This window comes from Artemia sp. Qi Xiang Cuo, chromosome 16 (genome assembly GCF_049724085.1).
Source record: "Artemia sp. Qi Xiang Cuo chromosome 16, ASM4972408v1, whole genome shotgun sequence".
NCBI classification, from domain to species: domain Eukaryota; kingdom Metazoa; phylum Arthropoda; class Branchiopoda; order Anostraca; family Artemiidae; genus Artemia; species Artemia sp. Qi Xiang Cuo.
Window position 1 is genome coordinate 33,558,618 of NC_142809.1, and position 24,304 is coordinate 33,582,921.

At 34.2% G+C, this 24,304-nt stretch overlaps 1 protein-coding gene across 1 annotated transcript in view; it reads right to left on the minus strand.

Annotated features, from left to right (window-relative positions):
* Positions 1–19,551: 19,551 nt before the first annotated feature.
* Positions 19,552–24,304, minus strand: part of Cln3 (CLN3 lysosomal/endosomal transmembrane protein, battenin) — a 97,925-nt gene continuing 93,172 nt past the window's right edge. The window contains exon 9 of the mRNA XM_089102122.1: positions 19,552–19,872. Coding sequence (XP_088958248.1) covers positions 19,744–19,872 — 129 coding nt within the window. The 3' untranslated portion in view covers positions 19,552–19,743. The remainder of the gene's footprint in view (positions 19,873–24,304) is intronic.

The following is a 24,304-nucleotide window of genomic DNA, read 5'->3' on the forward strand; positions in this document are numbered from 1 at the left end:
TTTAATAACAAACTACTATCGAGTTACATTCCAATTGGCAAATGCCTTATCCCTTTTTGTAAATGTCAATCAAAGAATTCTGATTGTAGCATCCAATTTTTTAATAGCAAACTACTCTCGAGTTACAATCCAATTCGCAAATCCCTTACCCCTGTTTGCAAATGTCAATCAAACAATTCTGATTGTAGCATCCAATTTTTTAATAGCAAAATACTCTCGAGTTAAACTCCAATCCGCAAATCCCTTACCTCTTTTTGCAAATGTCAATCAAACAATTCTGATTGTAGCATCCAATTTTTTAATAACAAACTACTCTCGAGTTAAGGCAATCTTCCAAAAAATCAGAAAAACCAGTCGCTTTTTTAAATGTCCACGTGTAACTGTAGTCTCTCAGGCATGGGTTTTCTTTTCTCGGTTCTTGTGCAATTACATGTATTTTTTCAATCAATAGATACATTACTACTATTGCTATATCAAAACTTCTATTAGATGCATTTCGGGACCATAAGACGTGAGTGTGCATGGGGGGGGGGGGGTAGCTACCTTCTGATCACTTTGACTCTTAAAACGAAAGGTAGAGCGTCTTATTGCCAATCTAATGATCCCCCCCCCGAAGTTTATATGACCAATTTTTCTATAAGAACCTTATAGCTTATGTCCCCAGGCATAACTTACATCCCTTGCCCTGAGGGCTGGGGGATTTTTTATCCACAAGGACATAATTTTCGGACCTTTCAAATATAGTGAACAAAATGGCTATCTCAAAATATTGATGGAAAGTGTTTGGGGTAACGATAACCGTGGGTGAGGGGGTTTTTGCCCTATGATTACTTTTGACTAATAAAAAAAGGCACTAAACCTCTCAATTTTCAATCGAATGAGCCCTTCTTGAAGTTTGTGCGACAACACTTTCTATAAAACCTTATATGCCCCAAGGGCAAAAGTTACAACCCTTGTCCTGACGGCTGTGGAAGGGGTTTCTTCCTCAAAGACATAATTTCCAGACATTTAAACTACATTGAACAAAATGGACATATCAAAATGTTGATCGGAAATGTTTGGGGAAATGATGGGCGTGGGGGGGCGTGATTATTCCTCCGAATACTTTTGACTATTAAAAAGGGCAATAGCCCTCTCAATTTCCAATCGAGTGAACCATTTTTGATTTTTTTTTACACTACTTTCTATAAAACCTTATTTACCCCCAGGGCATAACGCTTTCTATAAAAACCTTATATACCCCCCCCCCCGAGCATAACTTACAACCTTTGCCTTGAGGCCTGTGGAGGGTTTGTTATCCTCAAGGATATAACTTCCGGATCTTTCAACTAAATTGAACAAAATGGCGATCTCACAATTTTGATTGAATGTGTTTGGGGAAATGGTGGGTGTGAGAGAGGGTCAGTTTTCCTCCAATCAGTTTCGACTAGTAAACGGGGCCCTAGCCCTTTTAATTTCCAATCGATTCCAATCAATTTCCAATCATGAGCCCTAATAAAAAAAAGGCACAAATCCTCTCAATTTTCAATCGAATGACCCCTTCTTGAAGTTTGTACAACAGCACTTTCTATAAAAACCTTATACGCCCCAAGGGCATAAGTTACAACACTTGTCCTGACGGCTGTTGGAGGGGTTTCTTCCTCAAAGAGATAATTTCCAGACCTTTAAACTACGTTTAACAAAACGAACATATCAAAATGTTGATAGGAAGTATTTGGGGAAATGATGAGCATGGGAGGGGGTGATTCTCCCTCCGATTACTTTCGAATAATAAAAAGGGCAATAGACCTCTCAGTTTCCAATCGAGTGACCCCTTTTTGAATTTTTAACGAATAAACTTTCTATAAAACCTTATATGCCCCCAAGGCACAACGATTTTAATAAAAACTTTATATGCCCCCTGGGCATAACTTACAACCTTTGCCCTGGGGCCTGTGGGGGGTTTGTTATCCTCAAAGACATAATTTCCAAACTTTTCAACTACGTTGAACAAAATGAACATGTCAAAATTTTGATCAGACGTGTTTGGGGAAATGAGGGGCGTGGGAGGGGGTGATGGGCGTGAGGAGGGGGTTTTGGCACATTTGAACTGTTTTGATTCGAATCTCCAGTTCACAATGGAACTCGAAGACTCAGGCAAGCTGCCTTTCTTGGATGTTATGATTATAAAAACTGCTCCTAACCTTGAATTTGCCATATAAAGAAAGCCGACCCATAATGATGGCTATCTGCATTTCTCTTCACATCACCCTCCTTCTGTGAAAAGAGGGGTAGTAATCTCTTTAGTCGACAGATTTTTAACAATCTGTTCTCGTAATCATATAAATTCTGAATTAAACTATGTCAAGGATATTCTATTCTGCAATGGTTACCCAATAAACCTTACTGAAAATATCATATATAGACGACTAAAAAAGATAAAACAAAAAAATAGGGAACCCGTCTCCCTTGATTCAGTTACCCCGGCAATTGAGGAACAAACTTTCATCACTTTACCATACATCCCGAAACTCGGCGATAAACTTGGAAAAAATTAAAAAAAACACAATCTCTCTATTTCTTTCAAAACAGAACAAAAAGTTGAACATTTTTTTTTTCAACTCAAGAAAGGATAAAACTGACCCTGTACTAGGTAGTGGTGTCTACAGAATCCCGTGTTCATGTTGGAAATTTTACATTGGTAGGACCCATCAACAAATAGGTGAACGTTTGCATGAACACAAAATTTCAATAGATAAATCCCTGAGATTGAAAAATACAATGACAACTTTGATTAGGCATGGACCCTGCATATTTTCGAAAATCCGACCCATCTGGTTCTTTTTGGCGAGGCAACCTTAATATCTACTGTAAATGGCCCACCACAAACTTTTAAAGAGGTAAAATACATAAACCGAAATTTAGCAATAAATATAGATACTGGAGATATTTCATTAAGCCCAATTTATGACAGTTTAATTTTAAAGGACTCAATCAATACTTTCGCCCGGTGTAACTTGAGAGAACCTATTTGCATATCAAGTAATGAACGAGTTTGTAGACCAGCTAAGGCTATAGCAAACAAAGGATTATTGCTCAATCATCTTGGTAGATTACTTTTTCATTGATTCCAATCTGGTTCTTGATTCAGTTTTTGTTCTGTCGTTATGAAGTAAACTTCGAAAGGTTCGATTTTCGTTGGTTTCTTTTTCTTTTCTTCTTTTTTTGTTTTGTTTAGCACTGAGGACGACTTGGGGGAGGTCCTTGTCGAAATATTTGCTTATTTCTTTTTCTTTATATTTCGCCTGTGGCTGACAAAATCCTCGTTTTTCACCTTTTTTTATTTTGTTTTTCATTTTGTTATTTTCTTTCCTCTCTTGGTTTCATTTGTTAAAGTGTTTTGGGAAATAACGGGCGTGGGTGGGGGGGGGGGGGCTTTCACCCTTCGATCACTTTTGACTATCAATATGGGCACTAGTCCTCTGAATTTCCAATTTAATGAGCCCTTTTTGAATTTTCTATACGACACCGCTTTCTGTAAAAACCTTATATGCCCCCAAGGCATAACTTAAAACCTTTGTCCTGGGGGCTGTGAGGGGTTCGTCATCCTCAGACATAATTTCCGGACTTTTCAACTACGTTAGTAGGGATCTAGGTTCCATTTATCGCGCTGTTATACACCTTTAATAGGGAGTATATAGTCCCTCAGTCCCAAGATTTAGGTCATGGGAAAACACCAGGATATTTTTGTCAACAAGGGAAGACCTTGGAAAAATCCTAGTTACTTAACATGTTTCTCAAGAATGTAATAATTTGGGGAAACCCCTTATTGTTATTGTTGATTTTAGAATTGGAGCAAAAGAAGACAAATCCATGGCCTTGGAAATGCAAATGAGTTGTTCTTGAGGCAGTATGGAAATACAATTCTTGTCATTTGAGTTGAAATATAACCCATTTGAATGTTTTTTTAGAGAGAGAGAGGGGGGGGGTAATAGCATTGGTGAAAGCATAAGAGCAATTAGAATAAAGGAAAAGAGGGAGCTATTAATTGAAAGGAAGTTAGAAATAAGAAGGGAAGTAAAAATTGTTGTCATGACTTTGAAATCGGAACTTTTTATTGTTGACCAATACAAATTCCCTGAGAACCACCGAGCCCAATAAAACATGAAAAATTTCTCGTGTTTAATTGTCAGAGAAGAAATAATGGGTGAATTTGGTAAGAGGGGGGGACGGGGGAGCTGGGGTGCTTAATAACATTGTTTCCACTATAAGAATGAAAGAAAGAGATACTCTACGGGTCATGTCGTCATGTCTTTCTCAAAGACCACAAGCCACAGACAAAACAATCTTGAGCAACAACAAACATTTGTTTGTGTGTTAGCGTTTCAGGACTTAGAAATTTGAATTGAGAGGCGTTTTAACTCTCAAAAAGAAGTTATGTATACTTGTAACAAATAATTTGGTTCTAATATATTTTATTTTTATTCTTGACCAGTGCAAATTCATAATAAAATAAAAGATCAGGCACTTGCGCAGGTGGTAAAAACATTGGGATTGCAAGAAGCAGGTGGGGAATTGATGACGATCAGTTCAACTATAATGTGAATAACCCATCCGTGAATACTACAATGCAATCAACTTCTGAACTCAGTGAAACCTCATAAGTCATTGACGAACTTATTCAAAGATTTGTGAGTGACTCTAATCATATTTTTGAAGAGAATAATTTAGATGTGATATACAATAATCGCTTACTTCCATACGGAAAGGTAAGATATAATCCATCGAATATTGAAACAGCAAGCCCAATTACAATAAATATATCAGCAGTCAACAGTCAAACTCATACTAGTGTGTAGTCTGTTAGCACGAATGAGCTTATTGATTCATTTCTCAGTTACTCAGATATTATTTTTGAACAAATTGATTTGGATTCAATACGTCTGAATCAATCCCTCCAGATAGAAAGGGCACCCCTGTCTCTAATGAGTTATCTCACAACTTAAATGCAGGAAGGAAAGGTGGAAGAGAAATTGAAAAATATCAAAAAAGAAATGCACCAACTAATATTTTATGAAAATTTATGGAAGTTTGTATTACTTAAATCAGCATTCAATTATCAACGAACAGCGTCACTCCAAAAAACGAAATTATAAAAAAAAGTCCAAGGGGTTGAGCCAGACTCCTACGTAGGAATTTCTTTATGGGGTCATTGACAAAAATAAATATTTGAGAATTTGAATAAAGAGTACTAAGAAATTCAGATACAATTGAAATTTTAAGAATGAGCCACGAGACGCCTTCCCCTGCATAGTAGAATGAGCTATTCTCAAAAAAAAAATGTTTATAAACGATCAATGGCTTATTTTTTTCTTTCACAATTCGTGTGTCAAGTTTATAATAGTTCCAGTTATAAAACTTATTGTGTGATAAATGCTGTCACACATGGAAACATCCTCAGGGAGTAGGACCCCATATAGGGAGATGGAAATTTTAGAATGACAAAAATCAGTCGACTGTACAATACCGTGTCTTTCTGACTTTCAGACTTACCATTTTCTACGCTGTAGGTCTAAAATATAGTACACATACTTCCAGGGGTACGCGCTACAATACAACCGCGTGCTTCTTTTTGGCTCTCAAAGTGCTTGGAAAAACCCTGTTACGTGTTTCTGATTGGTTTTCAAGTTAGTCGTGCAGTTGATGTCGCTAGCCTTGGGAATTTAGATAAAATATTTGCACAAATCATTGTAATATGATTAGTTCAACAGTGTTTTAATTCATGATCTTTAGGATCAAGTAAATTGGACTATTCGATACGGAATTTATTGGACTGAAACATTCATCTTGTGGTGTCATTATTTTTGAAGTAATATTCTTATTCCCAGATGAATTCAGTAAAGAAATCAACTGTCACCATTGGGAAGTAAAATAAAATGTGTATGAACATGATAGAATATTGTTGGGCTCTACATTACATCATATGAACCAAAATGGGTTTTACGCCCGAGTGATTAAACCTTATTTTGAAAGTGATACAAAACTGAAGACTGTCGAGGAAGAAATGATGGAAATATGTAACCTTTTGGTATTAAAATATTTTTGGAAAAGTTAAGGTTCCTATAGACAAAATTCTAATTGAAAAATCTGAAGCTGATATTCTACTTTTTGATTTAGAATAATTTAACTGTCCCAAACTTAAAGGCATATATTATCTGCCTGAAGATTAAGTGAGATACTTTGCACAGTGGATACCTAAAGAAATACCTACGAGAGCTAAATGTATACGATACAATAAAAACTATGCTAAACATAGACCAATATTATGAAATCATCAGTTTTGGATGAGTAATAGTGACCTTTAAATATTGTTTGTATTATGTAAATATGTACATTTATACTAAATATGTTTTTCTGTGTTGAATACATTTAAGAAATAAACATGCTTATTTCTTATTTCTTTTAACTCTCAAAAAGAAGTTATGTATACTTGTAACAAATAATTTGGTTCTAATATATTTTATTTTTATTCTTGACCAGTGCAAATTCATAATAAAATAAAAGATCAGGCACTTGCGCAGGTGGTAAAAACATTGGGATTGCAAGAAGCAGGTGGGGAATTGATGACGATCAGTTCAACTATAATGTGAATAACCCATCCGTGAATACTACAATGCAATCAACTTCTGAACTCAGTGAAACCTCATAAGTCATTGACGAACTTATTCAAAGATTTGTGAGTGACTCTAATCATATTTTTGAAGAGAATAATTTAGATGTGATATACAATAATCGCTTACTTCCATACGGAAAGGCAAGATATAATCCATCGAATATTGAAACAGCAAGCCCAATTACAATAAATATATCAGCAGTCAACAGTCAAACTCATACTAGTGTGTAGTCTGTTAGCACGAATGAGCTTATTGATTCATTTCTCAGTTACTCAGATATTATTTTTGAACAAATTGATTTGGATTCAATACGTCTGAATCAATCACTCCAGATAGAAAGGGCACCCCTGTCTCTAATGAGTTATCTCACAACTTAAATGCAGGAAGGAAAGGTGGAAGAGAAATTGAAAAATATCAAAAAAGAAATGCACCAACTAATATTTTATGAAAATTTATGGAAGTTTGTATTACTTAAATCAGCATTCAATTATCAACGAACAGCGTCACTCCAAAAAACGAAATTATAAAAAAAAGTCCAAGGGGTTGAGCCAGACTCCTACGTAGGAATTTCTTTATGGGGTCATTGACAAAAATAAATATTTGAGAATTTGAATAAAGAGTACTAAGAAATTCAGATACAATTGAAATTTTAAGAATGAGCCACGAGACGCCTTCCCCTGCATAGTAGAATGAGCTATTCTCAAAAAAAAAATGTTTATAAACGATCAATGGCTTATTTTTTTCTTTCACAATTCGTGTGTCAAGTTTATAATAGTTCCAGTTATAAAACTTATTGTGTGATAAATGCTGTCACACATGGAAACATCCTCAGGGAGTAGGACCCCATATAGGGAGATGGAAATTTTAGAATGACAAAAATCAGTCGACTGTACAATACCGTGTCTTTCTGACTTTCAGACTTACCATTTTCTACGCTGTAGGTCTAAAATATAGTACACATACTTCCAGGGGTACGCGCTACAATACAACCGCGTGCTTCTTTTTGGCTCTCAAAGTGCTTGGAAAAACCCTGTTACGTGTTTCTGATTGGTTTTCAAGTTAGTCGTGCAGTTGATGTCGCTAGCCTTGGGAATTTAGATAAAATATTTGCACAAATCATTGTAATATGATTAGTTCAACAGTGTTTTAATTCATGATCTTTAGGATCAAGTAAATTGGACTATTCGATACGGAATTTATTTGACTGAAACATTCATGTCGTGTCATTATTTTTGAAGTAATATTCTTATTCCCAGATGAATTCAGTAAAGAAATCAACTGTCACCATTGGGAAGTAAAATAAAATGTCTATGAATATGGTAGAATATTGTTGGGCTCTACATTACATCATATGAACCAAAATGGGTTTTACGCCCGAGTGATTAAACCTTATTTTGAAAGTGATACAGAACTGAAAACTGTCGAGGAAGAAGTGAAGGAAATATGTAACTCTTTTGGAATTAAAATATTATTTGTATAAGTTAATGTTCCTATAGACAAAATTGTAATTGAAAAATCTGAACCTGATATTCAACTTTTTAATTTAGAAGAATTTAACTGTTACGAACTTAAAGGGATTTATTATCTGCCTAAAAATGAAGTGACATACTTAACAAAGTCGATACCTAATGAAATACTTACGAGAGCTAAATGTATATGGTACAATAAAAACTATGCTAAACCTAAACCAATATTATGCAATCATCATTTTTGGATGAGTAATAGTGACCTTTATATATTCTTTGTATTATGTAAATATGTACATTTATTCCAAATATGTTTTTCTGTGTTGAATACATTTAAGAAATAAACATGCTTATTTCTTATTTCTTTTAACTCTCAAAAAGAAGTTATGTATACTTGTAACAAATAATTTGGTTCTAATATATTTTATTTTTATTCTTGACCAGTGCAAATTCATAATAAAATAAAAGATCAGGCACTTGCGCAGGTGGTAAAAACATTGGGATTGCAAGAAGCAGGTGGGGAATTGATGACGATCAGTTCAACTATAATGTGAATAACCCATCCGTGAATACTACAATGCAATCAACTTCTGAACTCAGTGAAACCTCATAAGTCATTGACGAACCTATTCAAAGATTTGTGAGTGACTCTAATCATATTTTTGAAGAGAATAATTTAGATGTGATATACAATAATCGCTTACTTCCATACGGAAAGGCAAGATATAATCCATCGAATATTGAAACAGCAAGCCCAATTACAATAAATATATCAGCAGTCAACAGTCAAACTCATACTAGTGTGTAGTCTGTTAGCACGAATGAGCTTATTGATTCATTTCTCAGTTACTCAGATATTATTTTTGAACAAATTGATTTGGATTCAATACGTCTGAATCAATCCCTCCAGATAGAAAGGGCACCCCTGTCTCTAATGAGTTATCTCACAACTTAAATGCAGGAAGGAAAGGTGGAAGAGAAATTGAAAAATATCAAAAAAGAAATGCACCAACTAATATTTTATGAAAATTTATGGAAGTTTGTATTACTTAAATCAGCATTCAATTATCAACGAACAGCGTCACTCCAAAAAACGAAATTATAAAAAAAAGTCCAAGGGGTTGAGCCAGACTCCTACGTAGGAATTTCTTTATGGGGTCATTGACAAAAATAAATATTTGAGAATTTGAATAAAGAGTACTAAGAAATTCAGATACAATTGAAATTTTAAGAATGAGCCACGAGACGCCTTCCCCTGCATAGTAGAATGAGCTATTCTCAAAAAAAAAATGTTTATAAACGATCAATGGCTTATTTTTTTCTTTCACAATTCGTGTGTCAAGTTTATAATAGTTCCAGTTATAAAACTTATTGTGTGATAAATGCTGTCACACATGGAAACATCCTCAGGGAGTAGGACCCCATATAGGGAGATGGAAATTTTAGAATGACAAAAATCAGTCGACTGTACAAGACCGTGTCTTTCTGACTTTCAGACTTACCATTTTCTACGCTGTAGGTCTAAAATATAGTACACATACTTCCAGGGGTACGCGCTACAATACAACCGCGTGCTTCTTTTGGCTCTCAAAGTGCTTGGAAAAACCCTGTTACGTGTTTCTGATTGGTTTTCAAGTTAGTCGTGCAGTTGATGTCGCTAGCCTTGGGAATTTAGATAAAATATTTGCACAAATCATTGTAAAATCATTAGTTCAAGAGTGTTTTAATTTATGATCTTTAGGATCAAGTAGAAAAGACTACAATATGATTGGACTATTCGATACGGAATTTATTGGGCTGAAACATTCATGTGGTGTCATTATTTTTGAAGTAATATTCTTATTCCCAGATGAATTCAGTAAAGAAATCAACTGTCACCATTGGGAAGTAAAATAAAATGTCTATGAATATGGTAGAATATTGTTGGGCTCTACATTACATCATATGAACCAAAAGGGGTTTTACGCCCGAGTGATTAAACCTTATTTTGAAAGTGATACAAAACTGAAGACTGTCGAGGAAGAAATGATGGAAATATGTAACCTTTTGGTATTAAAATATTTTTGGAAAAGTTAAGGTTCTTACAGACAAAATTCTAATTGAAAAATGTGAACCTGATATTCCACTTTTCAATTTAGAAGAATTTAGCTGCTCCAAATTTGAAGGGATATATCATCGGCCTGAAGATAAAGTGAGATACTTAGCACAGTGGATGCCTAAACAAATACCTAAGAGTGCTAAATGTATACGATACAATAAAAACTATGCTAAAGATAGACCAATATTATGGAATCATCATTTTGGATGAGTCATAGTGACCTTTAAATATTGTTTGAATTATGTAAATATGTACATTTATTCCAAATATGTTTTTCTGTGTTGAATACATTTAAGAAATAAACATGCTTTAACTTACTTTATATTTATACATAGAAGGGTGTGTTCTGTAAGTGGACATCCCAAGCTATGTGGTGTCCCATGATTATTCAGACAAAAACATTATGCGGCTGATTCGTGGTACTCTATGATTGGTCCAGGACTTTATTTTTATTTTCAAGACGATGGAGGCGATTTTTTTTCAAAGACGAGACACATGAACGGTCTTCAGAAGTCAGACACGCATCAACAGAATATTTCTACAGTAGGAAACATGTTAAAAGGATTTTTTTCCGAAGCCAGAAGCATGCTGATCGGATTTTTTTCAAAATTCAGAGATACAAGAACAGGATTTTTTTCAAAAAATTGAAATAAGTTAAAACCAGAATTTATATTTCAAAAGTCTGACAATATTTTCTGTGAGTTTTAGATTTAAATGGTCTCAAAATATGTATCATGAGATGCATAGAACCAATATTTTCTACGAGCTTTGCAATCTAAATGAATTAGAAACATGTTTCATGAGATGGATAGAACTAACAGTTTCTGCTAGTTTTACATTTAAATGGTCTAGAATTACGTCTTATGAACCCCGTAGAACCAATATTTTCTTCTACTTTTAGATTTGAGTGGTCTAAAAATATTTCTCACGAGTTGCATGGAACCAATATTTTCTGCGATTCTTCAATATAAATGATCAAAAAAATATGTTTCATAAGATGGACCAGCTAATAATTTCTATGAATTTTATATTTAAATGGATTAGAAATATGCTCCATAAGATGGATAAAACTAACATTTTCTATGACATTTACATTTAAATTACTACTACTAACAACTAACCGCAGCACCAAGCCGCTTGCAGCCAACACAGCTACGAACAGTCCTCCTCCATCCCAATCCATCCAAAGCCTCCCTCTTTACACCCTCCCAAGAAGTTCCCATTTCCTTTAAATCTTTCTTTATGACGTCCTCCCACCCCAGACGAAGACGACCCGCTTTCTCTTTAGCCCTAGACGGTCGACTGAAAAGAGCAATCTTCGGCAACCTGTCATCCTTCATCCGCATAACATACCTTAGCCAACTGAACCTTTCTTTCAGTATAGCCCTAGAGTTCGGTATTGAGCCACATTTTTCGTACAGCCTATTGTTTGAAATACGGTCAGTCAGCCGGGTACCCAGAAAAATCCATAAGCAATTTCTCTGGAAAACATCTAGCAAATCTTCATCCGCTTTTCTGAGCGCCCAAGCTTCAGATCCATATTTGACCACTGTCATCACCGTAGATTCTAATATTCTAATCTTGGTTTGCAGACTTATCTTCCTATTCTTCCAAACTATTTTTAACTGTGAAAAAACACCCAGAGCCTTGGCTATTCTAATTTTAACATCTTCACTGCTCCCACCATCCTTTCTAATAACACTACCAAGGTAAATGAAGCTGCCCACCTGATCAATCTTTTTCATTACCTAACGTAACCTTTTCATCTTCACTTATTAAATTGTCTAAGAATATGCTCGATAAGATGCATAGAATCAATATTATCGACAAGTCTTACATTGTAATGGTCAAAAATATGTTTTATATGCATAGAGCCAATATTATCGACAAGTTTTACATTTAAATGATCTAGAAATGTGTCTCATAAAATGCATAGAACTATTATTTTCTGCGAGTTTTACATTTAAATAGTCTAAAAGTACGTTTCATGAGAAGAATAGAGCCAATATTATCTGCGAGTTTTACATTCAAATGGTCAATAACATGTTTTATTAGATGCATAGAACTAATATTACATTCAAATGGTCTAAAAGAATAACTTCATAAGATATAAAGAACCAATATTCTCTCTTAGTTTTACATTTAAATGGTCTAAAAATACATATCATAACTCTTTAGCCTAGCTTTATGTGGTGCATTTAAAAAGAGCGAACACTCTCTAAATATCGAGTTTAACACCACTACTATGCACTATGTATCTGCATGCCAGCAATAGCCTATCGGGATTAACCTTAGTCCTAATTTCCTTCAAAACTAAGGACAAAAAAGCTTTGATAATAGTTTCCAACTGCTATTAGTATTCAATAGTTTAATTTCCTTTAATAGATATCTGGTAAACATAAAACAGACGAAACAAATAAGTGAGAACAAACAGAAAAAGACGAATAGAAAATCTTTGTATTTTTTCCTAAATGAATTTGACGACAAACTGAATTGTACACATTTCTTCACAAATCCAGATAAACTTAATACTTTCGATAAACTATAAACTCAAAACTTTCATAAATACATCATCTATCTTTCTGTCGGTTTGTTTGCATCCCACTTTGAAAAATCGATTTGTGAAGTAAAATTTCATGTGGCACGTGTAAACACAGTTTCGCTAAAAAAGCTTTGTGAAGCTTAAAATCTTGCACAGGAACCTTCATTCTGTCATTCAGGCACGACTTGTTCCCAAATTACAGCCGATCGTCCCGCAGCATGCGAGAGAAGAATGAAGTTTCAGTCGCACTTTTCTAAAATATTATAATTGCGAAGTATGAGCGTAATCATGTCATGAACTTTCATTACTTATGAGAATTTAATATCGAATTGACTTCACAGATGTGTTTGGTTCTTTAAATATTTAAGTGTTACAACGAAAAAAAGTTTCAGCGTGTTGCCGGTTCTGTGAGTTATTAAAAGAAAAAAAAACCTTGATCCTAGCCTATGCGTAGGTAAAATAATAATTTTGTGAATTTCAAGTGTCAATATATAGGCTTAGAAGAGCTGAGAAGAAAGGTATTTGTCCAAATACAGAGGAAAGTGATTTTATGAGATTATTTTCAAAACGAGGTAGGCCCTAAGTCGTATTTGTCCAAATAAAGAGGAAAGTAATTTTTTGAGATTGTTTTCAAAAAGAGGTAGGCCCTAAGTCGTATTTGTCCAAATAAAGAGGAAAGTAATTTTATGAGATTATTTTCAAAACGAGGTAGGCCCTAAGTCGTATTTGTCCAAATAAAGAGGAAAGTAATTTTATGAGATTGTTTTCAAAACGAGGTAGGCCCTAAGTCGTATTTGTCCAAATCAAGAGGAAAGTAATTTTATGAGATTATTTTCAAAACGAGGTAGGCCCTAAGTCGTATTTGTCCAAATAAAGAGGAAAGTAATTTTATGAGATTATTTTCAAAACGAGGTAGGCCCTAAGTCGTATTTGTCCAAATCAAGAGGAAAGTAATTTTATGATATTGTTTTCAAAACGAGGTATGTCCTAAGTCGTATTTGTCCAAATAAAGAGGAAAGTAATTTTATGAGATTATTTTCAAAACGAGGTAGGCCCTAAGTCGTATTTGTCCAAATAAAGAGGAAAGTAATTTTTTGAGATTGTTTTCAACAAGAGGTAGGCCCTAATTCGTATTTGTCCAAATCAAGAGGAAAGTAATTTTATGAGATTATTTTCAAAACGAGGTAGGCCCTAAGTCGTATTTGTCCAAATAAAGAGGACAGTAATTTTATGAGATTATTTTCAAAACGAGGTAGGCCCTAAGTCGTATTTGTCCAAATAAAGAGGAAAGTAATTTTATGAGATTGTTTTCAAAACGAGGTAGGCCCTAAGTCGTATTTGTCCAAATAAAGAGGAAAGTCATTTTATGAGATTATTTTCAAAAAGAGGTAGGCCCTAAGTCGTATTTGTCCAAATAAAGAGGAAAGTAATTTTATGAGATTATTTTCAAAACGAGGTAGGCCCTAAGTCGTATTTGTCCAAATAAAGAGGAAAGTAATTTTATGAGATTGTTTTCAAAACGAGGTAGGCCCTAAGTCGTATTTGTCCAAATAAAGAGGAAAGTAATTTTATGAGATTATTTTCAAAACGAGTTAGGCCCAAACTCGTATTTGTCCAAATAAAGAGGAAAGTAATTTTATGAGATTGTTTTCAAAAAGAGGTAGGCCCTAAGTCGTATTTGTCCAAATAAAGAGGAAAGTAATTTTATGAGATTATTTTCAAAACGGGGTAGGCCCTAGGTCGTATTTGTCCAAAGAAAGATGACAGTAATTTTATGAGATTATTTTCAAAACGAGGTAGGCCCTAAGTCTTATTTGTCCAAATAAAGAGGAAAGTAATTTTATGAGATTAATTTCAAAACGTGGTAGGCCCTAAGTCTTATTTGTCCAAATAAAGAGGAAAGTAATTTTATGAGATTAATTTCAAAACGAGGTAGGCCCTAAGTCGTATTTGTCCAAATAAAGAGGAAAGTAATTTTATGAGATTATTTTCAAAACTAGGTAGGACCTAAGTCGTATTTGTCCAAATAAAGAGGAAAGTAATTTTATGAGATTGTTTTCAAAAAGAGGTAGGCCCTAAGTCGTATTTGTCCAAATAAAGAGGAAAGTAATTTTATGAGATTATCTTCAAAACGGGGTAGGCCCTAGGTCTCATTTGTCCAAAGAAAGAGGAAAGTAATTTTATGAGATTATTTTCAAAACGAGGTAGGCCCTAAGTCGTATTTGTCCAAATAAAGAGGAAAGTAATTTTATGAGATTAATTTCAAAAAGTGGTAGGCCCTAAGTCTTATTTGTCCAAATAAAGATGAAAGTAATTTTATGAGATTATTTTCAAAACGAGGTAGGACCTAAGTCGTATTTGTCCAAATAAAGAGGAAAGTAATTTTATGAGATTATTTTCAAAACGAGGTAGGCCCTAAGTCGTATTTGTCCAAATAAAGAGGAAAGTAATTTTATGAGATTGTTTTCAAAACGAGGTAGGCCCTAAGTCGTATTTGTCCAAATAAAGAGGAAAGTAATTTTATGAGATTATCTTCAAAACGTGGTAGGCCCTAGGTCGTATTTGTCCAAATAAACAGGAAAGTAATTTTATGAGATTATTTTCAAAACGAGGTAGGCCCTAAGTCATATTTGTCCATATAAAGAGCAAATTAATTTTATGAGATTATTTTCAAAACGAGGTAGGCACTAAGTCGTATTTGTCCAAATAAAGAGGAAAGTTATTTTTTGAGATTATTTTCAAAAAGAGGTAGGCCCTAAGTCGTATTTGTCCAAATAAAGAGGAAAGTAATTTTATGAGATTATATTCAAAACGAGGTAGGCCCTAGGTCTCATTTGTCCAAAGAAAGAGGAAAGTAATTTTATGAGATTATTTTCAAAACGAGGTAGGCCCTAAGTCGTATTTGTCCAAATAAAGAGGAAAGTAATTTTATGAGATTAATTTCAAAACGAGGTAGGCCCTAAGTCGTATTTGTCCAAATAAATAGGAAAGTAATTTTATGAGATTATTTTCAAAACGAGGTAGGCCCTAAGTCGTATTTGTCCAAATAAAGAGGAAAGTAATTTTATGAGATTATTTTCAAAACGAGGTAGGCCCTAAGTCGTATTTGTCCAAATAAAGAGGAAAGTAATTTTATGAGATTGTTTTCAAAAAGAGGTAGGCCCTAAGTCGTATTTGTCCAAATAAAGAGGAAAGTAATTTTATGAGATTATCTTCAAAACGGGGTAGGCCCTAGGTCGTATTTGTCCAACTAAAGAGGAAATTAATTTTATGAGATTATTTTCAAAACGTGGTAGGCCCTAAGTCATATTTGTCCAAATAAAGAGGAAAGTTATTTTATGAGATTAATTTCAAAAAGAGGTAGGCCCTAAGTCGTATTTGTCCAAATAAAGAGGAAAGTAATTTTATGAGATTATTTTCAAAACGAGGTAGGCCCTAAGTCCTATTTGTCCAAATAAAGAGGAAAGTTATTTTATGAGATTAATTTCAAAACGAGGTAGGCCCTAAGTCGTATTTGTCCAATTAAAGAGGAAAGTTATTTTATGAGATCATTTTCAAATCGAGGTAGGCCCTAAGTCTTATTTGTCCAAATAAAGAGGAAAGTTATTTTATGAGATTAATTTCAAAACGAGGTAGGACCTAAGTCGTATTTGTCAAAATAAACAGGAAATTAATTTTATGAGATTAATTTCAAAACGAGGTAGGCCCTAAGTCATATCTGTCCAAATAAAGAGGAAAGTAATTTTATGAGATTAATTTCAAAACGAGGTAGGCCCTAAGTCGTATTTGTCCAAATAAAGAGGAAAGTTATTTTATGAGATCAATTTCAAAACGAGGTAGGCCCTAAGTCATATTTGTCCAAATAAAGAGGAAAGTTATTTTATGAGATTAATTTCAAAACGAGGTAGGCCCTAAGTCTTATTTGTCCAAATAAAGAGGAAAGTTATTTTATGAGATCATTTTCAAAACGAGGTCGGCCCTAAGTCATATTTGTCCAAATAAAGAGGAAAGTAGTTTTATGAGATTGTTTTCAAAACGAGGTAGACCCTAAGTCGTATTTGTCCAAATAATGAGGAAAGTAATTTTATGAGATTATTTTCAAAACGAGGTAGGCCCTAAGTTTTATTTGTCCAAATGAAGAGGAAAGTAATTTTATGAGATTATTTTTAAAACGAGGTAGGCCCTAAGTATTATTTGTCCAAATAAAGAGGAAAGTAATTTTATGAGATTATTTTCAAAACAAAGTAGGCCCTAAGTCTCAGTAAAATTTCTAGACCTATTAAAAATTCTTATAAAGTATTGAACCGATTTTTTTGGGGGAACTGTACTTGCCTTGGTCTGGAACTAGAAAAAATACACAAAAATTATAGAGCAACCTTAAAATTTTTCCATTGCATACTTCTAAAAGCAGCAGTTTTGCAGTAAACATAACTAAGTTGTAAAACAATAAAAGGGGTATCCATAAACTATTGTACCTACATCATACCACAGACTACCAAAAATCCCTTAAGCTTTATTTTAACAGTAGTCAAATTCCACTTTGGTAGACTTATTTCACGCCATCCCATGAAACAAAAGAGGGAGGGGGGAGGAATTCAGGTGTATCATCACTAAGGGGAGTCAATCACTTTTGCAAGGACGGAATATTTGGTTAACTTCTGATTTGGATTGTTAATGCTGTGTTCTCCATGCAAATAATATTGTTTAGAACAAATAAAAGTTTCATGGGCGAGTAATGACAAAAAACACACTTTTGGTATTCTTTTTAAAAACACAAAGGAGTCTTTTTTTAACATTTTCCAGGGCGACTACATCTAAAAAAAGGGAATATGAGAAATGCCAATTGATAGCCGAGACAAGACTGTGGATTATTTATAATGCCTCTGGTACAAGGCATTTTAGGTAGGCTGTATAAGATAATTTCTTCTTGGCTATCTGCTAAGTGTATCACGGGCAGGTGCCTTAGGCAAGTAAGCAGGAGTTTAGACCAACACATATATTCAGTGGGGGGGGGGGGTCATATTTGAAAAAAGATGGCATTATACAGATATTATGAAAAAGAATCTATACTTTTCAGGGAAAGCCACGCCCCCCCCCCCCCGGGTCCACGCCTAGATAAAGATGCAACATTTTTTAGAGTATAAGAAGATGAAATTTAATTATTGATTTGATTTGCCAAGTTACGAAAGTAAAACACCGTCTTTGCAAAGGTAACTCTTGCAATTTTAGGGCAGTTCGTTTTCAACTATCAAGCTTAAAGGACGTAAGCTTTAATTCGTGTAAAAGATAGGTTTTACTTATTAATTATCCAATGATCACATCTCATTTACAGTAAACAACATTTTAGAGTCAACAGCACCATTCCGAGATACGCCAAATTCTAAAAGAGAGCTTAGCTAATAATCCTCGGTGTTCCTGATTGATTGAAGATGACCTAACTGGTTTACTGGAAGAGCTGGGTAAGATAAAATGAATAGATAGGTTAGGACAATAAACAGCACTCGGATTGGGAGGGGGTGAACGGAAAGTAATGTAATGTCCTTTTAGCCATTAAAAAAACGAGAAATGCATATTTTCATTGGTTCGCTCACATTTAGTGAAAGGGATAAAAGGACCATGAGCAAACATGTCAACCCTAACTGGAAACATAAGCCTGGGGAGGGCCTCAGGGCCATGGCTTCCCCGATACCCTAAATTTACCTAAACTTTTGAACACTTCTTGCTCAAATTATCAATAAAATTTGTACCTGTACGTACCTGTTCCTACTCTCCCTGTTACGGTCTTGGTTAATAGCATTTCAGATTACAGAGGTCTATTAAAAACGCTTAATAGAATATAGATTGAGTACAAAAAAGTAAATAATGACATGTGTCTGAAAATTTCTAGCATTCACCGTATCACATCAACCCTTACAAATATCAACCAGCCTGGACCCTCAGGAGATGTTGGACCTTGAAAGTATTTTGAGTTAGCTTCGACTAAATCCATATCTTCCCGTAATTTCACTAGGAAGATGATGCTAGACTCTGATTGAAGCCACGCCTTGTAGTAATCTGACAAGGTGAGTAGGTTAACTTACAGAATCTTCAAATCTGACAAAAAAAATTAAAAACTTTTGTTTGATGCTATATTTTGAGGTTCCGAGATTTTTCACCAGCAAGACAGTTATTCACCCATGAAGGTTCCATTAAAAAGCAGATTTTATTCTTAATTGTACAAATATTTTCAAGGGAATTTCCCTAAAGCATAATTTCAATTTTGATCGAAATCTTTCAGACATGATACGTACAATCAGCAAGACCCGATAAATCTTGAAGCTTATTTTTTATAAATTAAAAAAAATCTGAGTTTAATATTTAAGTAAAAAACTGTTGAGTGAACTATCATTATTTCTATGGTAATAGAAATACACCAAGATAAGACGTACTTAGCATCAATGTATTTTGAGATCAAGGCAATCTTCAAAAGAATCAAGGCAAATTATAAATAATTTTTAGCCTTTAATTTCGGAGCTTTGGGCACCTAAATTCACAACACGTCAACAAATTCAGCAATTCAAATTTTGCAGAATGTATAGACAAGTAAAATGTCAATGTTAGAGCTTCCCTATAAGTCGCAATAATCCACCTGAGGAGACGTATTAGGCCACTCAGAGTTGGCCAAATAATAAAATTACATTTAAATAGCTCATAAAGTAGCTAGAATCGATGGATAAGTGCAAGTATCATATCAAGGCGTAATCACGTCTCCTATAACACTACTACGGCTGATTCTCGGTGACAGGGACAGACTCCATACATAAACTTTTATGTTTTTTAGTATCAGCACTGAAGGCACACGAACAGATATCAAAAGCCAGAACCAACCAGTAACGTCAAATTATAGAACTGAAATTAAAGATCTACTAAGTATCACATCAACAGCCTATAAATGGTAATGGTGAGAAAAGCACTTCAAAAGGTGGCTAAAGACAATTATTTCGGTCACTCTGGAACTGGGAGGCTGCAGAGCAAGGTGTGGATTGGCATCGATACCGCAGCTGCAGTCAATATTCCTATACAATCTGCCAGGGAGGTGGCACCCATTGCAAACTCTCGTCTCGGACCGGAGAGCTGAAACAGTAAATTAAGAATTATTATTTGATACTGTGTGATTTCAGCCTATTTCTTACATCGGCAGTAGTGTTGGCAACAAAGAAGAGCTCTTTTAAACTAGTCTCTTTAAAACACTTGGTGACTTTTTCGCAATTTTTCAAAATTTAAAACTAATACTAATGCCGCAAAAATTGAAACATTAAACTAGTTTTAAAAATATGTTTCAAGTCAGTGCGAATCCCAGTGTGAATGTTGGATGTTTTTGGACTCATTAATTATAGATTACTTCCCCATCGCAGCAATTTCTTAGCAGGCTGGAATACATTGAGAGTCGCAGGTAATAAGCCTGACATTGCTTGTTCAGGATAAGTTCTCTTGTTAATAGGAGTGCACCGCCAAGTGCTAAAAACTGTATAATGACCAAGACAGACAGGCTTTCAAAAAGCGTCCATTCAACTGCAGGTCCTGGTATTTTCTTACTGTACGGTTGTAAGCCGGCTTGTGCTCTTTGTATAGACATGAGAAGGAACTAACAGTCCTTGACCTGTATTTATCTGATCCATTCCTTTTCTTGAAGTCATAACAATTGCAATGAGTTAAATGATATGAAAACTACGACGTGAAATATCATTAAGGTGAAAGACAACTATCGTATTGAAACTATGACTGAAAAATTTCTGTCATAGTTTAGTTGACATTATAGTTGACATTATCATTAGACTAGCTAAGATTTTTTGAAACTTATTTTCAGGCATACAATACCAGACATTAGGCAATATAGATTTTATTTATTCAGGTAGGACGGAGGGGATGAATTTGGAGGGTGTAGACCTCAGGATGAATAACAAAGCTTAAAAGTTCTGTTTAGGTCAGAAAGGTGTTAATAATAAAATTCTAGTTGGACTCTTTTTGACCAAAAGGTCTAATAGTGGTAATAGTGGTACCTGTGGAAACAACTGATTTAGACAGTAGCAACTCAAACGAGTTTTGAATGCACTTTCAGGATCAAATAGATAAGATCCCAAGTAAAAAACAAAACAAAAAACATTTTCATTACAATTGGACAAGTAGGGATAGATGGTATCCTAGCTTAGACAAATTTGCTAGAATAAAGGAAAATAACAACTGCAATAGTCTGCTACACTTTTGTAAATCCAATAATCTAGGTATAGCAAGAAGGTATTTGGTCATTAAGCGTACTTCTTATGACCCTATTGTAAACCGCAGCCTGGAAATCGAAGATTTACAGGATGAATATACCTTGTAGTTTCAGACTAAAATTTAAGGATAGCAGAAATGTACAATGTAAAAGATTGATTAATCATTTTCCTGAAAATAGCTTGCGAAATACCAGAAAACTTCTTAGTGAGAAGAGTTAGAAAATCAAATGGGAATATCACAAAAATAGTAAGAGAGACGCATTTTGCATTAGAAGTTCCTCAGCTACAGATCTTCTGAGAGTAAGAGGAAGGTAAGGGAAGTTGAGAAGGCAATAAAGCGCAAGGTAAGAAATTGAAGCTATGAATGGAATTGTCAAGGATCTGGAAGATGCCACCTGAGAAAATAATATTAATATGTTGTGCTGGCATGTTAGTTAAAAATAGAAAGGGTGCCTCAATCATGATAAAAAAAAAAATGCTAGAGACAAAAAGAACATTTTGAGAATGCGATAAACCCTGTTCAAAATGATGTTGAAAAGAATGAGAAGTTTCCAAAAATTGGAAAGTGAAGGGACATTGAGGAGTCGCAGACGTTTGAAAATGAGAAGGATTCATGTACTGATAACAAGGTAAATGAGATTTTGAAATATGGTGGTTCCAAACACAAGGTACTGAAGATTATGAATCCAATTTTCAACCAAAGGGAAGTACCTAGTGATTTATGGCACTTTATTAGGATTTAATAAAGTTTTATAAAAAAAAAAAAAAAAACATTACACGTTCCTTAAGGGGAATCTATTAATTATTCCCGCGCAAATTCTAGAAGTCATCTGAAAAATCCTGTTATCGCCAATGCTGCTAATCACGTGTTGTCAAATTCCGGTATAGCTCTCGGGAGCTTTTAAATGACTTACCTAACTCAGTAAGAATTTTAAACGGCGATTCCCACATCAGCCTAAAGGTACTTGTACGCCTTTAAAATGAACTTGGCTGATTCAGAAGAATTTGTAGCAATGGGAATAGCAGATGGAAACAACCAAGGTAGTATCCACGTTTTTTAGGAGGGAAGGGGGCGGGTGTTAATGAAGGAGTTTTTTCGGGGTGGGTGGGGATTTAATACCTAATATATATATATATATATATATATATATATATATATATATATATATATATATATATATATATATATATATATATATATATATATATATATATGTATGTATATTATATGTATGTATGTATAAATATATACATACATATAATATATATATATATATATATATATATATATATATATATATATATATATATATATATATATATATATATATATATATATATATATATATATATATATATATATATATATATGGTACTGTTTTGCTAAATGGTACACATTAAAGACGTCAAGTTTGGTTAATGCTAATAAAAAAAATAAAATAGGATGAATATATAATAGTTTAGAAACAAATTTGGGCTATATATTTGCACATTAGGAGGATAGGGGGTAAAGCATAGCATATATTAAATACGTAACCTAACCTAAGTACCCCCCCCCCTAAACCCCAAAAAACAACAGTTTAAACATTGTAAATTCAATGAGAAACCAATTTTCAGGAGGGATCAAGCTGTCTGGCAGGATTTTCCCGTGGAAAGCGTGGTTAATGTACGTTTCAATGGTCTAAGTTTTTCTCAGGGGTAATTCCATCAAGCCAAGGGTCCTAGAAGATCGGGAGAGGACTCATTGGAACAAAAATTTCAAGTTTAAGTAACTTTTTAAGTGACCATTACCCCCCTCCCTCTGCCCCAGGACCAATGATAAAGGTGTAAACTGAAAATATACACGAAACCTAAGAAGAATTAGACAACAACTCCATAAAAACTCATTTAGTTTTTATCTGAAGGCCCAGTGAGGCTTCAGAAATTAGGCTATTGAAACATAATCCTTTTGGTGGTATCTTACATTACCCGATTCATAATAACCTATGAGCCCTTGACATATACCTCGCCAGAAAATCATCTAAACCATAATACATGAGGTCCGTAATCAACCCATTTCTGTCAATAAGACTCAATGCAAAATTCCCACATCTAAATGACATGAATAATTTTGGGTCCCAAGATAAGAGCATTTAAAATATGTACTCAAATGAAAAACAGAGGCACCAGAGAACAGTATCGTATGTAATAAAAAAGGCAATATCTCTTACAAATACACATTACAACGATTTAACCCTCCCTGATGATTATTAGCTATAGAGGCTGTAATCTGGCCAAAAATAAAGTTTGTCGTGTCAACAGAGGTCGTTTTCGAAAAAAAAAAAAAACTAAGTTTTTGAAGAAATTAGATGGCATAAATAAAATCCGATTCGATAGTTTAATTTAGATAACTAAGATGTTTCAAACTATATGCCATTCATATTTTTTATTTATTTCTATGATTTTGAAATAGTGCTTTTAGAAATTAGAGTGAACGTGATAGTTTATTTTTTTTACTTAATTACGAATGGTATTTTTGGAAAAAAAAAACACTTCGTTGATAATTTGGCCATGTTTAGGAGTATATACATGGAATTTCTCGCTAAAAAAATACCAATTCCTGGGAAAGATATTGAACATTGTTTAAGATAGGAAAATAGCATTAGATCAAAATGGAGTAGATTCCTCTTAAAGAAAATCTCAAAATACAACATACTTTTAGAACATTGTCTAATTCGTCAAATCAAAGAAAAGTTTTTAGTTTGTAAGTACACCATGTATGCAAGCTTATGCTTTATTACTTGCCTTATAATATAAACTAAACATAGTCTATGTTGTTGTTTCTAAGATGTCAGCATGTACAACCTACGTTACGTTGCTTCGCCTCAAAACTTAAAGCCTATTAATTTTTCATGCGTCACTGATAGTAAAAACAACCAAACGATTGTCATAAAATCACTTTACTATCAATTGCAAAACTAAGTCATTGCAATATAATATTATTTATAATCTTTGCGTAGTGGTTGGCATGCAGACTTGAAATCCTTTGTCCGTAAGGACGGGGGTTCGAGTCCGGATGTCGCTAGTTATTCGGTTTAAACAGGAGTCAGGGGCGTGACTCTGTAGGCTCACCCAGAGTCGCCCCAGCCTTAAATGGATACCTGGAGAAATATGGGGAAGTTAAATAGGAAGGGTGTGCGAAAGTACAGGATGGCTGACCCCTAACTCCCTATAGCACGTCCCGGCTGAAGGGTTACAAAACGGAGATCAGCACCAATGGTAGGGACTGTAAAGTCCAATGCCGTGTTCTT